Here is a 16,940-nt window from a genome sequence, read left to right as displayed (position 1 = left end):
CATTTATTCTATGAGCTGTACCAGTATCTTTTTTTCATGTTACTAGTACTTATTTTTTAGACACTAGTATCTTTTCCGTTAAGTACTAGTACTTATTCATTAGGTATTAGTACTTATTCATTAACTACTAGTGCTTATTCTTTAGGTACTAGTGCTTATTCTTTAGGTAGTAGTGTCTTTTGTAAAGTTACTAGTACTTATTCATTAGATACTAGTACTTAATCATTAGATACTAGTACATATTCCAATAGTGACTAGTATTTATTTAAACTATTCGTATCAACAAAAAATAGAACTAGTACTTATTTTTTAGTTACTAGTAACTTTTTAGACCAGAGATATCCTGAACTTAATAGATACTAGTACTTTTTAAATTAGCATTTCTGCCCAGTATGGTAATTGTATGTTGAATATTAATGAGCCAGCAACATATAGGAGAGAGATTAGACAAGAAACGATGAGGGGGGGAAAAAAAGAGGCGCATCATAGCAGAAGCCCTTACTCAAATATGTAGAAAATGCAAGTTTGTTGAAAGATCAATAAGCCAGGGAAACCTTAGAAGAGCACAGTTGATGGCAATTGAGTCATCATTATTAAATTTGAGAAGAACTGAAGTACTGTTATCTTCTGAAACGATGGAAGAACTTGTCAGTATCATATCAGATCTCAGAGTTTTCGTCAGACAGTCACTCAGGGAGCGCAGAGAAGAAGCTTTCACAGTCCCTCGAATTCGCTCAGATAGGCTATTAATACAGATACTATGGAGTCATGGCATCTTTCAGCTAACGTTACGAGTGAAACGCGGGGCGGTGGTCTAGGTTAAGAGCTCCCCCGCTGAACAGCAGACCATAACCGGATCAGATTTCGGCGACACACCGGCACGAGAATTAGCGCTATTTCGTTGAAAAGCGATTCCAGAGAACGGTTGAACCCCCTTAAATGAAAATAAAGCTACCTTTAAATGTTACATTTTTATTTCTAAAGTGTTTGTTTAACGAGTTTAAATGTACGTTATATTATAAACTATGCTGGATTGACCCAAATAAATTCAATTAGTCTTATGTTTTGGTCTTTTGATTATTGGCTCTAATTAGAATTAATTCTGTGTGAATTTTTAATTTCCAGTCAGAGATATAATTCTCACAGTAAAAAGCTTAACGCATGTTAAACGCATTTCATACATACAAGCTGATTAAAGCATTTTAGACTGTCCTTGATGCTGAAAATTCAGCTGTACGTCACAGGAATAAATAATTTAGAAGTGTATATGCATTAAAACAAATTGTATCACGTGCTGCTCACTACAATGCTTACGATGTGAATCAGCTTATAAACTAAAGACTCAAACTAAAGACTGCCACTGATTCAATTGGAGCAGCTGCCAGCTTCACAAAATCTGTTTAGCTACATATTTTTTTTCCGTGTTATAAACATTTAAATAACAAAAGTACTGGGATAGTCAAACTGTGCTTGCGAAGTAGCCCAAACTATTGAAAATAATGGGCATTAATGTATTGTCGATTATTAGCTATAGGCCTGCCAGTGAGGGACTCATCAAAAATGTTTTTGCCATTGAATCATTCATAAACTCCTTTACGAAAATTAACTACAAAACATGGTTATTAAACATTGCAACCACAAATTAACCATATGGTTTTGTTACAGTTTAAATCACATTCAATTTTTTGCACAGCCCTATGCCACCTGGATCTTGTGTTCTGCAGTGAGGTGTTTTTTTAACATAGTATTGTAACATTTCACCCCTAGTAACACATTAGACATTACAGGTGTGTTGATGCAAGCTGGATCTAAACTAAAAATACAACAATTACAAATAGTTTTCATTTGTTTATTGGATGTTTTGTGAATTTCAGCATTATTCTAGACTTGCAAAATAACGTTCTGGTACATGTTTTTTTTTTTCCCAGATGGATATTCTCATCTGATAACATACCTGAACTGTAATACAGACAACAGAGCTACCAGTGTTCACACGGTTCTTAAAAGCCACATGTGTTTACGGACTTCCATCCAGAGTGCGGTCAGATCATGGTGGAGAAAATACACAAGTGGCATTGTTCATGAATCTTGTTCATGGTGTAAAGCACAGAAGCCACATCCAAGGGGAATCTGTGCACAATCAGCGGATTGAGCGTCTTTGGAGGGATGTTTTCCTGCATGTTTTGCATTGTTTTTACAATGAATTCTACAGCCTTGAAGACAGTGGCACCCTAGATCCTGAAAATGACATTCACAAGGTTTCTCTTCAGCTTGTGTACTTACCTGAAATACAAAGTAGACTGAGCAGGTTTTGTGAAGCATGGAATCATCACCGTCTAAGGACAGAAAACAACTGAAAACCCTCTCAGATCTGGACAGATGGGATGCTGACAAACATGGGAGTAGATAGCACCTCAATCAACCATGTATTTGGTGATGATCCATTCAGAGAGCACAATATTGAGACACTTCTAGCACAACATGGAATTCACAGCTTCCCGCTTGAATTGGATGACCAGTTCCCTGCTTTTAATGTCCAACAACCCAGTTTTGACCTTAGCCAGGAGCAACAGGAAGCAGTTTTGAGAGCCATAGAAGGCATTGCAGGCTTCAAATTTAAATATCAAATGTGCTGCAATGAAATTTCCCAACAACTGTCACTGATTGACTGAAAACAGATTTAAAAACCTGCTTGCTCATTTTCTTTTTCTGTAGCGTTTTAATCTTTTTAAAAATTATTATTACTGCACTTCCAAAGTTTTAGAATATTTGTTAATTGTTTGCCCAGACATTATCTTTTGTCAGGTTTTTCAACTTCCATTCTGTTAAACATTCATAAAAAGCATGAACAAAATATTTTTTCATTATTTAGTGCCCATAATGTAGTTTTGTATAGTATATGTATATCATAATACAAAAAAATCAACACTCTTTCAAAATTCTTTACATGTCTTTATTTTTCAGTTATGTCCATTAAAATTGGTGCAAAACTCTCAACCCTTTCTGAAACCCTTTTTTTTCTAAATCAGTATTAAGTACTGTTTAAAACACTTTCAGCATAAAACTCTTTAAATTTACTGGGATTTAATGTTTTTCAAGAACTTGTTGGATTGTCACCAACTAACTTCTTCTAAACTCCTTAAACATTTTTTTGTTTTTGTTTACTATCCAGAATGTAAATTTAGATCTCAATTTTTGAAACCCAAAACAACAAACTTATCAACAACAGACTTATCAGTAAAGTAGTTCAGTTTTCTCATCCTACTCTTGACCAAACCCTTGTGTGTTACAAATGGCAAAGTCCATATTAGACTTAAACATATCGTAGCTCTTATGCACAGGAAGACGCAAGCAGTTGATGCACGTGTTTGCAGTTGGAAACTTCTCTCTCGGTGTAGCATACCAAGGTGAAGAATCGACAGGGTGTAAGAACTCAATGGATGGCTGTGGCTTTAATCCAATTGCTGGCAGAACACCACATCCCGTAGCAAATTTAAGAATTTTTTCTAGTGAGCAGTTAGAGTTGCCCTCTGTGAAAAGACTAGACATGAAAAAGGTTGAAAAATTAGATCAGTGGTGTCCAATCCTGGGGCATCATTTATAAAGTGTGCAAACTCTTTCAGATTTGATGTGTGTACGCTTAAATCCATGCCAGCACTAATATTTATAATAACTGTCTTTGATGTGAAAAAGTGCTTAGCATCACGCCAGGGTCTGAGCAGACTACTTTTTTCTTGACCGAGTACTGCAGATTTTTGATAATGTAAGCTGTTCTGTTGGATGATGACCGGTGATCTTTTATATGTTAATGACAATAACTAGGAGTTGTTTACAAGGCAGTGAGCTGAAACCATTCATTCATGAACCATTCAAGTTAAAGATAATTTGCGATTCAGATTCCACATCTGAAAGAGCGGCGTACGATCATTCTATGAATCACACGTACGCATATCTGAGGGATGATCGTAAGATCAAATTTAGGATTGTTTCTACGCAACATGTTATAAATGAAGCCCCTGGTCCTGGAGGTTCAGTGTCCTGCAGATTTTAGGTGTGTTTGACATGCAGCGCTGCACAGACCAATAGGCAAGAATTTCCTCATGTAGTCAGGGGCAGAATTGAAAGCAGAGATGTCAAGTTGGATAATTTTTGCTACCGGTAGTGACACTTGCATAGTGTTTGTATACTCTTACTCTATTGCAGATTAAATTAAATGCAATATTTATCAAATACAAAATACAAAATAAACCAGCATGCACTGCTTCAGGTTGATCAGTATGTGTAGCGCCACATGAAGTCAAACACACCTATTGGCTCCTACCCTAATTAAACACGCCTAAATCAACTTATCAAGGTATTACTAGGCATACTAGAACTTCTCAACTGTGGCCCTTAAGGTCCCCTTTCCTGCAGAGTTTTGCTCCAATCCTAATGGAACACAACTTAACAAGCTAATTAACGTCTTTAGGATTGCTAGAAAGTAATAGGCAGGTGAATTCGATCAAGGATGGACCTAAACTCTGCAGGAAAGTGGATCTCAAGGGCCAGAGTTGAGAACATCTGTGTTAGAAACTTCCATGCAGGTTTGTTGGGGAAAGCTGGAGCTAAACTCTGCAGGACTGGTCCTCCAGCACTGAGTTTGGACATACCTGACGAGATAAACACCAGAGGAATTAGTGTCCTGTTATATGGCATGTTTTCAATTTTCAAGCTTACTTTAATGTCTAATTACTAAAGATATCAAGCCATTTGGTGTAAATGGTGCATACAGTTTTAAGTGTTTACAGTTCCTATAACACTGGAAACATACCAATGAGTCCAAATACTTGCCTTCTGCATCTAGAAGGTAGTCCCTCCAGAATGCGACTGTAGTGTTTTCTTCTGCCCGCTTGTTACTTCCAGCAATGGAGTAGCGAATATCAAATAACCGATCAAGGGTGTCTGCAGTAAGTGGCTGATGTGGGCTGCAAAAAAGGGGTCTGAAGGCTTCTTTATGTTTAACAACAGCCGCCAACAATCCTAGAGTCCTCAGGCCCTCCTTGAGACTTCAAGAAAAAAATAATAAAACTTGAACTGTTAAAAGTTTTTAAAATGGGATAAAGATTAATCTGCTAGTCATTATAAAAAAAATCACAATTCTCAACAAGTAAACATAGCATAAATATATATTTTTCCATGTACATTATGATAAGAGACTTTAAATCAGGAGTCTAAATTCAACTTGTAATAGTTATATTACAATATCTCAGGTTTATTTATCTAATAGCTTGTTAACCCTAACACTAACTGATGACTGCAGTTACATAAGAGAACAAGAGCACATTTACACACACACACACAAAAAAAAAAAACATTAGCTACATAAAAATTAAATTTCTTCCACTAAATTTGGATTGGAATACTGCCCATACCACTCTCACTCCTAAATGGTACAAGTAGTATGGTTAGTATTAAAGAAGTAATTAAAGGTGCTGTAGGGAACTTTTGTAAAAAAAAATATTTTTTACATATTTGTTAAACCTGTCATTATGTCCTGACAGTAGAATATGAGACAGATAATCTGTGAAAAAATCAAGCTCCTCTGGCTCCTCCCAGTGGTCCTATTGCCATTTGCAGTTACAGACCGCTCCCGGTAAAAAACAACCAATCAGAGCTGCGGTCCGTAACTTTGTTTGTGTTCAAAATGTAGAAAAATTTATATAATAAGCGAGTACACCATGAATCCATTTTCCAAACCGTGTTTTTGGCTTGTCCTGAATCACTAGGGTACACCTATAATAAGTGTTTATATTCTGACTATTTTAGATTGCTTCGGGGATACCGCGGCAGAGTAACCCAGTACCTTTGTGATTCTTCATAGACATAAACAGAGAGAAGTAGTTCCAGCTACGATGTTCTTCCGCAAGACACAAGCAGTTCTGTTTATTAACCGCTAGAGCGTCAAAAGTTCCCTAACCGCAGCTTTAATGGATAGTAATAAAAAGTAGTAATAGTTATTTACAGCTCTGCCTTACTGTGCAAATATGCAACTGTTATCAAGAAATATCAGACATAGTTGACCCAAAAATAACATTCTGTTATTATTTACTTAAGTTGCTCCATACTTACATGCATTTATTTTTCTTCTGCTGAACAACAAAATACATTCATACTATTTAATTCAATAGGGACCAAACAACTGTCTGGTTACCCATTCTTCAAAATACCAACTTTTTTGTTCATCTAAAGAAAGAAATGCATACAGGTCTGGAGCTAGTTAAGGGTGAGTAAATGAAATAATTTTCATTTCTGGATCTTTAATGAAGCAACCGACCAATAAGAATGGACTATTCTTCATGTAATCATGTATCGTTATAACCGTTCAAGTGGACCATGGAGTCTGTTCACAACTTGGAACAGTAGGATGTCTTGTAAAAGCAGATCTTTGTCTTTTAGGCATTTTACAGCTCGAAGGCATCCTGCATTTGCCAGGTATTCACTCATACACTCTGTTGCCTCACATAACTCCTCCATGGATGCAGCATTTGAAATCTGGGGGGAAAATCCATAAAAACATTTTTAATCCATTACTATGGAAATAGTGACACTTTAAATAAAATCTAAACATTTTTATAAAATAGTATGCAGTTGAGTGTTTACATTTTCTATAAATATACAAAAATTACCTTTTTGATTTTAACTTGCAAGTCAAAGTCATTCACATCTTCTATGGTGGGTGAGACTTGTCCATTACTGATGCATTCAAATAAAATGGACGAAAAGAATCCTGGAGATGGTCCCCCGTGAACCATGCTGACAGCTATAGCTTTTCCAACAAGATAGTATCTGTCTTCTCTGACAGCTGAAGTAAAATATTGACAATTATTATCACAATGTGAAAAGGGCATAAACCACAACAGGTTACTACCCTCTAAAAATCTCTCCTTCAGCGTATTGACATATTTGTTAAAAAATAACTTAAAAAGATATGAATTGGTGTTTCTAAGTTACTGAAATAAATTTTTGAGTAACTGACAAAGATTAAAAGAAAGGGCGCACCAACTGAGTCAAGAGCAAGGTTTTTTCGTCCATCTGGGCCTGCAAACATAGCAGATTTTTCAATTTCTTCCATTAGCAAACTAAGGAACTCCCTCCTTGGGCCTCCCAAATCCACAGCCTCTTCAAAGTTTCCACATTCATCAGAAAATCGGACAGAAATTCTCCTGAATGGATCATGGGTTTTACGTCCAAATGCTCTGAATGCACCATCTAGTACATTTTTTCGATTAATGTTGAATCTGCAGCTTAAGTTGTAGTTTATTTCTTGCCCAAGCTCCAAAAGTATCTCCTCTGTAGAAGAGACAAGGTCCTCCAAATACCTGACAATGTTATCACACAGCAGTCAGCCATTAAGTAAACAACTAATCAAAATAAAGTTGTCAAATAAAACTAGGTCACATAAAATTAAACAAAGCAACATTTTCAAAATATAATATCTACTTACACGACTTCAGAAGCATCTTGCTGTTCTTGGTCATCTGGCTCAGGTAAATCATTTTCTGGCATTATGTCAATGTAGTTGGTGTATATTTCTGGTCCAGGATCAATTATTTCTGAGGCAGTCTCACTGTGAATCGAGTACACTACTTCTTGAGAAGCAGAATCCATGATTTCTAAGTCAACCTCAGCGTGAATTTCATCTGAAATCATAGATTCCACTATTTCAACGTCATATTGAACCTCACTAGACTCAGATTCTTCTGGGCCTGGCAAAAGAACTGGATTTTGTTGGTGGAAGATGGCCTGAAAAAATAAATATAAAAGATTGCAATTGGCATTTATGGAAGATTATCATTATTGTTTTATTCCCTTGGAAAGACATTATGTGTACCATTCTCTGAAAAGCCTTCATGCTTTCACTGAAAATATTGTAACTAATTTAAGACATAAATTGTTAGTATTTCCTAAAGTCATAAAAAAAAGTATATCATCAAATCTGAATAATCTGAATTTTCATATAGGAATTTCTTTACCTGTACATCCTCCATATCCATCCATCGAACATGGATGTTCAATGGAGAAATCAAGTAATGATCCAGAAGAGTCCCAGGAACTGTGCTGGATATTGAAACTGCTGATGTAGCTTCCCTTATATAAAAATACTCTGTGGCCGATGAATGTGTTCCCACAAAGTCAAACAGGACCTAAAATACATAAAAACAACATTTTATGCAGCACACAATTCAAGTGTACTACATTTAAGGCCATCATATACACTAATCATACTTTAAACCATTAACAACTTTCTGTAGATATGTGCATTTAAAAAATGAAAGCAGTCTCTTGTGGGCAAAACAGTACAATTTCCCTGCTTATGTGGTTTTTGCAAGATGTAAAAATTTAGGGACAACACAGACATATCTTACATGCAGTGTTTTGAAATTTGAAACACTGATACATTGCAATCTTTTGTCATTCTTTTTGAATAATCATTGGGATATTTCAGGTCTAGGTGTGGAGTCCAACCAAAAAGGCAATAATTTTTTTATGTAACATTAAAATTATAACATTAACAATTATATAAATTATATTGAGTTATTCAACAGCTTTACCTGCATTTGATCAAATACTTGGAACCGTCTAATTTTCATTGTGCCATCTGGGAGAGTAAATTTCAATGTTATGCCATCAGCTGGTTCTTCACCTGACCTCTTAAGTCTTTCCTCTATTATCTGTGAGACAGAAAAATGTTTGTTTGGAAAAACATAGTTTTGAATGTGCTCAAGACTTTAAAAAGAAGCACTTTTCTTAGTAGAGGCAAGTTGAAAAAATACAAAGCACCTTTAAGCGCCTCTCTTCATATTGAGATATTTCTTCTGTCCTCCGATCCTGCCAACAGGTGAATAGGCATCTATCAATAATATTTTGGCTTACATTTTACACATGAAACTTGTAAAGAATGTTAAAAGACGTACCTTTTCCTGATCAGCTCTCAGTGATTGTTCGTACTCTTGGTCTTGCTGTCGCCTTAGAGCTCTCCACTCCTGCGAAGACATTTTATGCAAAATATTCATAAAATCATATTATTTGTGCAGTAATGTCAATTAACTTAATCATCTTTCTCTTAAAATTTGTACATTGTTAAAATAGTAAAAAAAAATGGTTTTCAGAATTGCCATGCAACTACGAAAACAAGCTTTTCAGGTAATGTACAGCAAATTGCCATAGCAATGTTACTAATTTTCATATTCATCTGCATACATGAAATAACTACTGAAATGAAATATGTTTTACCTCACCTCTAAATCATTTGTTGTTTCAGGTTCAGGTTCTGTGATTGGTTGACTCAGAGGCAAGTTGCTTGTCTGTAAAGACATTATAACCTCTAATAACCCTAATTTTGACACTATTAAACTACAGTGAATCTATACATTAATGACATGATAAATATTAAGAATGTATATTTCTTGGAAGCATAACTAACATAAGAAAGTGTTTTATTAAATAACTGTGATAATTAGAACTAAAACATGGCAACAATATGCTGTTGAAAATATGCATAATAAACAATAACTATATAATTTAATGATTGTCAATTGTCATTGGTCATTCAGTTTTTTAGTCAAAGACTAAAAATGAAAAGGGCTTATATTAAAATACTAAATATTACCAAAATGCCAAATTAAAATGCAGTTAAAGCCTTTATTGTTTTTTTTATTATTATTTCATTCTGTAAGGAGGAGCAACTGAAAACAACTACATATTAAATTACCTCTGTTGTTTCAGGTTCAGGTTCTGTTATTGGTTGAATGAGAGGCAAGTCACTTATCTGTAGAGACAATATCATGAAAATCTTATAGTGATTTTAAATACAACAATTTTTTAACTTTTTAGCTACATTGAAATGATACATAAATGTTTTAAATGAATAATATATGACATTTCTTGGATGCATAACTAACATTTAAGAAAGCATTTTATTAGGCTAAATAACTGTAATAGTTAGAACAAAAAAATGGCAACCACATAGTGCTGACAATATACATAATACAATAATTATATATAATGACTGTCAATAAAATAAGATCATTGGTCATTCAGTGTTTCAGTGAAAGACTAAAAATAAAAAGGGCTGATATTAAAAACAAAATATTACCAAAATTACAAATGAAAGACTTTGTCTTTTATTTTACTCTGTAAAGCCCAGAGAAAAGATTAGCATCATGGAACAATCGTGGTGATTTCTGTGATTGTGGCTCCGAATCAGTGGTCCTACATTGTACAGTGAGAGAGTTGTACAAAGATGGCCGTTGTCACAGTCTTGCGACCAAAGATAGTCTACGATAATTTTCTGTCAGTGTCATAAAATCAGCATGTTCATCACACGTGTTTGCAGTTACGACCCACGTTTACTGACCAACCAGTAAAAATGCGTCATGGCACTAAATACATTTTATTCTTCTATAGAAACGTGGGTTGTAGCCTACGAGTCAATAGGTGTCATCATCGTATAGGCTATATGCATGTCGTACCCAAGTTTATTACCGTATTTTCCGGACTATAAGTCGCACTTTTTTTCATAGTTTGGCTGGTCCTGCGACTTATAGTGAGGTGCGACTTATTTATCAAAATTAATTTGACATGAACTGAGAGAAATGAACTAACAGAAAACTAACAGAAGCACTGAGGTCATACAGAAGTTATTTATGGAAAACTCTTTTTAAAAGATTTTATTTTTTTATAAAATTTTATCTTAATTTTGATCAATGTTTTATCAATCAATTGCCCGTATTTAATAAATAAGAAGCAAATATATAGCAGACAATGTAATAACCTTAGTGTAATTGACAGAATTACTAAAAATTATTTTTCAACCTAAAAGTCTATTTCCCTCATATTAAATATAAAACACATGTGGATTGATATTTTTCCAATGTCTGGACTCCTTTATTAATGGAGTATATAAACAGACGTTTCAATATATTGGTATTAAATGCATTTTCTGAGAATTTATATTTCACGTTTTTACTGCAAATGTCGAAATACGTGCTCTTTGGTCCATCAGTCACTGATCACATTTGAATAAAATATCTCATAATAAAATACAAAATTGACTGATTTATGAATATCCGTAGTTCTCATCAGTCAGAAATACAGATAAACGCTTTCATTTGTTGTAGTTTTGATATTGAAAAAAAACAGAACAACAAAAGAGCGAATCATACCACCGTCTGAGTTTGTGCTTCAAGTCGAATGAACACATTTTTAAATCGTACACAGCTGAGCATCGCGAGAGGTGGATCTCTGCCTGAGCGTACATGTGAATGAAATGCACAAAGTCATTTTCAGGTGCAATTTAATAAAAAACAACAACCCTGGATAGCCTAGATTAGGCCAATATTCACAAATGTATTAGCTATGGAATGAAATATCTGATATTCCGATTGTCAAATACATGCAAGTGGAATTTAATGACACAAATTTTGAAATAGGCTTAAATCAAACACATTTTAATTCCAATTCTGTATATATATATATATATATATATATATATATATATATATATATATATATATATATATATATATATATATATATTATTAGTGGTGGGCCATTATCGGCTTTAATGTGCTGCTTTAACGCAAGACTCTTATCGGGCGATTAAAAAAAATATTGCCATTAATCTATTCTCAAAGTTGGGTTGAGATCTGGGTCTATACTAAGCAAGCTATGATGACTTTCACCTTGATATTTTATACAACCGACTCGCTGAGGCCAGCCTAAAAAGATGCTCAGGACAGTTGACGGGCCACTGCTGCGCATCGTCACGAACGCTTATCTTTTTCACAGGTTTTTAAGCCGTACCGCTTGTCGTTTTAAACATTAGAGCATCCAAACACAAGACGCGGAAAAGCTGAACAGAGTAACTGGTCACTCGCGCGCTGTGGTCGGTGCGGATGCGAAGAGAGATCGAGAGCCACGTATCACGGACAGCGACACTGAACCAAGCTCTCTTTTGCGAAGTTCTCCTCGAAGTCCCTCCTGCACCTGAACGAACAAATACAAATCACAGTTTGAACAAAGAAAAAGATGTGAAAGAGCCCAATTCATTACTCGCGGTGTTCAGGGCTCATGCAGAGAAAGGGGTCTCAAAACACATGAAGATCGAAATTTGCTTATTTTTGCTCTAGTGCTGACAGATACAAACAAAATATGTCAAAATATCCACCTTGGAAATTATGCTCAAAAAAACTGTCAGTTATTTCTTAAGTGAAAGTAAACAGTTGAGGGAAAAATTGGGATGTGTATTATATTGGATGCGTTCATCATCTCTTAAAGTGACCACGCCTAATTTAGCTACTGGCTGCTGTAATGTTAATCCAAAAAAATAAAAGAAAATCACTCACTGCTCTTGACTGAATTACTTTGTAGTTTTAACAGTCAAACCAAAAATTAAATAGACACTAGGTATAATTTTTTATATATATAGCAAAACTGTAATAATGTGAGAAATGTTGAATTTGTCTGAATAAATGTAGGTTTGATTGTATATTTCATTTTTACATTGAAGACTATCCAGTGCTATTTTACATTTAATTATTTGGTTTCTGTACCTTGACACCTACAAACATGAAAAAAAAAAAGAAAAACGTAAACATTGGTGTGAAACGGGCGTAAGGTTGTTTGCACCTTGTGCAATGTGGAATTAGTTTACAGCTTTTTCAAGCACTTTGTGTAACATTTTGGAAACAGGAGATGAGCCCCTTTTCTAATGCACCATCTAGCTTGATAAACCCCTTCTCAAAGACTTACTGTTTGTCAATTTTATTTGGGTAACACACATATTCTGAATGACTTCGGCAGAATTCGAATGAGACATTTTAATCTAAATTAATTTCAAGATCACAGTGAGATTAATCTAGATGAAAAAAATGAATCTATGCCCACCACTAATATATATATATATATATATATATATATATATATATATATATATATATATATATATATATATATACATATAAAAGGAAAACAAAAACAACGAATATATATATATATATATATATATATATATATATATATATATATATATATATATATGTATATATATACATATAAAAGGAAAACAAAAACAACGGAAAAAAAACAGCTGGCTGATCTTTTACGTCGGTTAACTAATGACTCATGCAGCCGTTTGCGGTTGTGATTTTTTTTTTTAAAGTGGAACGTAGGGCTATTTTTACGTTTGCACGAGACTGTTTTGAACCCGTGTTTAGACCCGTGTTTCCCCTGTGTCCGACCCGCACCCATATCAGACACAGTTGGATATTTTTCACCTGTTTCAGCCAAATTTGCGGGTCACCCGTCGGGTACCCGAACCCGTGCCGGACTCTAGTAGACGGTAATGTTTCTTCTTGGTTCTGAATAAATGCGACTTATAGTCCGGTGCGACTTATATATGTTTTTTTCCTCGTCATGACGTATTTTTGGACTGATGCGACTTATACTCAGGTGTTACTTATAGTCCGAAAAATACGGTACATACATGTCGCACAGTGTGACCAGCAATTATCTTAAAGGATACCTAAAATCATGCAGTGTGTAGAAGGCTTGAGAAGGAACAACTGAAACTACATTTTAAATTATCTCTGTTGTTTCAGGGTTAGGTCCTATGATTGGTTGACTCAGATGCAAGTTGATTGGCTGTAGAGACAACATCATGAAAATCTTACAGTGGTTTTAACTGCACCGATTTTGAAACTAACACTACACTGTACCTGGCCCACTTCAGCACGAGGGACAACATAAAGTCTGCTTTTTCCCACAATCTTCTTCAGATCTCTCACAGAGCTTGCATGTACCTTCTTGATTTTTTTTCCCCTTGTCTACTTTTGCCAACTCAAAACCCACCAGGTTCAAACTTATCATAGGGAAGCTCTGACAAACGAAAGTATTCAAATCTGATAGGCTCCAGTTTAAATCAATTGTAGACAGTTGACAATCAGCGATCTCCTTCGCTGGAACTCCTTGAAAAATACATTGTAAATAAAATTTGCATTTTTCCCCAGAACTACAGATATGTTTGCACTGATAGTGCTAATGTTTTGAAATACACTGAATGTATAAATTAAATGTATTTTACACATTCAAGCCATGATCATATAATACAGTGCATCTTGTCATGGCTGAAGAAAAAGTGAATGACAAACCTAATCCATTATTTGTCAGGGCATGCCGGTCAGACAAAGATGGAAGTTTTTGAAGATCTGGTCCTGGGAGGAGAAAGAGGCCCACCTGCCAGCTTGAACGGCCTCTTCCAGTGGATGTGCCTATCAACATTGATTTTATTAATCAGATTCAGTCTCTTTGTTGAGTCATTTTATATTATTATTTAACTTAATGATTCCTTCTTTCAACCTCTTCTGTTCCATGAATGGACCTATCGAAATAAGGAAGAGATTAACACTTCATGGGATTAGCGTGTTTCTTCATAGATGTGCAAAGACCTCCTCGGGGCAGGGGAGAAATGGTATTACGAGGGAACAATCACGTTCTGGTGTTGTTTTGGGCTAGTTTTGAACATAGACTGCATAAAAACATGTCCGTCCGACGTAATGTGTCTGTGATGTCACCTGTAGACTTCTGAAGAGCTTTTGTGAAGCTCAAAGTGTGCAGAGTGAGTCGTTGCCTTCTTGGCAGCGTGTCACTGTGCATCACTCCAGAAACAATCAAAAATGGGCAAAAAGGCGGGAGCTAGTTGCTGAAGCCACGCCCACCTAGCTCGACAGCAGTGTCAGCAGCGGCAACCCACCTGTCACTCAAGTGGCGACGCCCTTAATTATGCAGAACTTTAAGTCTTAATATAATTTAAACGGATGAGTTATTAAAAATTTCACCACTCCCAACAGTTATTAAAAATTAGGGCAAAATTAGCTATATAGACCAAAATCTTTTTTTTTGGCCTAGGCTGTAAACATGTTTTTTCCTCTTGTAAAGTTGGCCATTTTAACATGAGTTTATGGGATTGACACATAGACAGTAAAAGAAATGGACACAGCGACCCCATTGGAACTCAATTGAGACAAGTGAAGCCCATTTTTAGCGTTTTTTAGCACTTCCGTTTCTGACGCGCAGACTCAAACGAAGCTTGACGACGTCAGCAACCTGTCTGACAGATGTAAATCTTCTAAGTGGCTGTGCGTGCAAACTGCCATCGTTAATCTTGCAGAGACGGCGAGCTTGAGCGGGGAGTTCTTTGTCGTGAGTGAACAGGAGTAAGTATTCTGATTAATTATTTTGTATAGTATTTTAAAATGTAACGCCAGTACGCCATATTAAGTTAATTGCCTGTGAGCTTCTCCTCCTGTCTGTACGGTAATGTGACAGAGAGACGAGTGGTTATGACGCAATCGTTAGCCTATTTTTTACAAAAACTGTTTATACGGGGCCATAATGTAACATAGAAGGTAATGGAGCCCTTTATACATTGTCGTGTATCTTTAGAAATAAATAATGGACAAACAGAGTCTTTAAACGCCTCAAATGTAAAGTTATTCGCTGTCAAAGTGACGCCAAAATGAATGGGAGTCAATGGGAATGCTAACGCAAGTGAAGTTCTGCTAAAGGATGGCAGCCCCCACCCGACTTCAACTTCCGGTCGAGTTCCTTGCCCCCTGGATTGACACCCTTCTGCAGCCAGTCTCAAGCGGCCAGTTGATGAATTGCAGTTTTAGTCACTTCCTTATTGGCCTCAGGAGAGAGAGTGGGAGGTTGCCGATAGGTTTTTAGAAGCAATTTGGCGGGTTTTGTTTAGAAAACCTGGCAACCATGGCCAGGTGCTACAAAAGGTACATTTAAAGATGGTTGTTAAAACATGGTATTAATACAAGAGTATAAATGCATAAAACTATAAATAATTAGTGTAGGACAATTGGTTATATGTGTGCTACTAGTACATTAATCCCATTTTAATGAGAGGGATTTTCAATTTCTCAGCTACAGAGCGCCAAACCCCATAAAGGCCCACTTGACACCATTGTGCCATATTAGTAGTTCAGTTCATTGATTTATCTTTTAATACATTATTTTAGGTTCATCACCATTGCCTGTTAAAACTGCCTATATGATGTCACTTCAAAGAATACTCACTAAATTACTTACCTTGAGCTTGATATCTGCGTCTCCTGAAAAGAGTTCTTGTTGCAGTCAAAATGTTGTCAGTACCATTTGAAGATGTGGTAGCCATTAATTCTCGCCTGGCACGTTGAAATGCATTAAAAACTCTGTCAAACACTGCAACTACAGGTTGCTCATTATTGTCCGGCGATATTAAATTATCGCTGCCTTGCTGTTGCCTGTTTTCCATATTAGCGCAGCAGTGGAGTGCAGTACATAAAACTGCCCGGGCTAATCTGTGAAGGATATGACGTCATACCAACAGGGGCGGGGCATGGAGGGGGATATATCGGTCTCTGAAATATAAATTATGGGGTTCATAAAAATCCGAGAACTACAGTGTGTGCGCTCAGATTTTGTAAGGTTACAGTTTACAAATCCGAGGGAACGGATTGCGAAAGCGTTTGCACAGATTATGAATTTGTGAGTAGCCTACTGATTCAAAAATAGGGAGCCCGGGACATCACCTGTAGGAGAAAAAATCAATCCGTGACGACGGTTTTGCAATCCGTCCCCTCAGTTTATAAACTGTAATCACGAAATCATAAACTGTTCCCTCTGTTTAACAAACTGTGCCACGAATTTCCAATCCATGGGCTCAGATTTTGTAAACCGTACCCTCGGTTTTTGAATCTGTACCCACGAATTAATTATCGGTGCGCACGCTTTCGCAATCCGTTCCCTCGGATTTGTAAACCGTACTCACGGATTCATGCAGCAAGCTCCTACGTGTTAACATACAGTTTTATTGAATATTATAATGTGGAATAGGTTTACAGCAAAGT

The 16,940-nt window shown here is 35.9% G+C and overlaps 1 protein-coding gene across 1 annotated transcript; it reads right to left on the bottom strand.

Moving 5' to 3' along the window:
* Positions 1-1,835: 1,835 nt before the first annotated feature.
* On the bottom strand, positions 1,836-13,863 carry LOC113071795 (G2/M phase-specific E3 ubiquitin-protein ligase). The gene is made up of 13 exons (XM_026245108.1): positions 13,758-13,863; positions 13,627-13,683; positions 9,279-9,344; positions 8,955-9,023; positions 8,821-8,868; positions 8,592-8,711; positions 8,013-8,183; positions 7,484-7,782; positions 7,039-7,358; positions 6,666-6,841; positions 6,359-6,531; positions 4,831-5,045; positions 1,836-3,530 (listed from the first exon to the last, which is right to left on the bottom strand). Exons 6-13 carry the CDS (start codon positions 8,628-8,630, stop codon positions 3,262-3,264), a joined length of 1,662 nt encoding a protein of 553 aa, XP_026100893.1. The 5' UTR covers positions 8,631-8,711; positions 8,821-8,868; positions 8,955-9,023; positions 9,279-9,344; positions 13,627-13,683; positions 13,758-13,863; the 3' UTR covers positions 1,836-3,261.
* Positions 13,864-16,940: the final 3,077 nt, after the last annotated feature.

Source organism: Carassius auratus, unplaced genomic scaffold (assembly GCF_003368295.1).
Source record: "Carassius auratus strain Wakin unplaced genomic scaffold, ASM336829v1 scaf_tig00008137, whole genome shotgun sequence".
NCBI classification, from domain to species: Eukaryota; Metazoa; Chordata; class Actinopteri; order Cypriniformes; family Cyprinidae; genus Carassius; species Carassius auratus.
Note: the sequence above shows the minus strand (reverse complement) of the source record. Positions and strands in the feature narration are given on the sequence as shown.

What these genes read in the sequence shown, in the direction of transcription:
- LOC113071795 (XM_026245108.1), bottom strand. Translation starts at nt 8,630, where the DNA reads ATGAAAATTAGACGGTTCCAAGTATTTGATCAAATGCAG. An exon ending in CCTTGCTCTTGACTCAGTTG is followed by an intron (nt 6,842 to 7,038) that starts GTGCGCCCTTTC and finishes ATTTTACTTCAG; the next exon opens with CTGTCAGAGAAGACAGATAC. An exon ending in CTACCTTCTAGATGCAGAAG is followed by an intron (nt 3,531 to 4,830) that starts GCAAGTATTTGG and finishes GTCTTTTCACAG; the next exon opens with AGGGCAACTCTAACTGCTCA.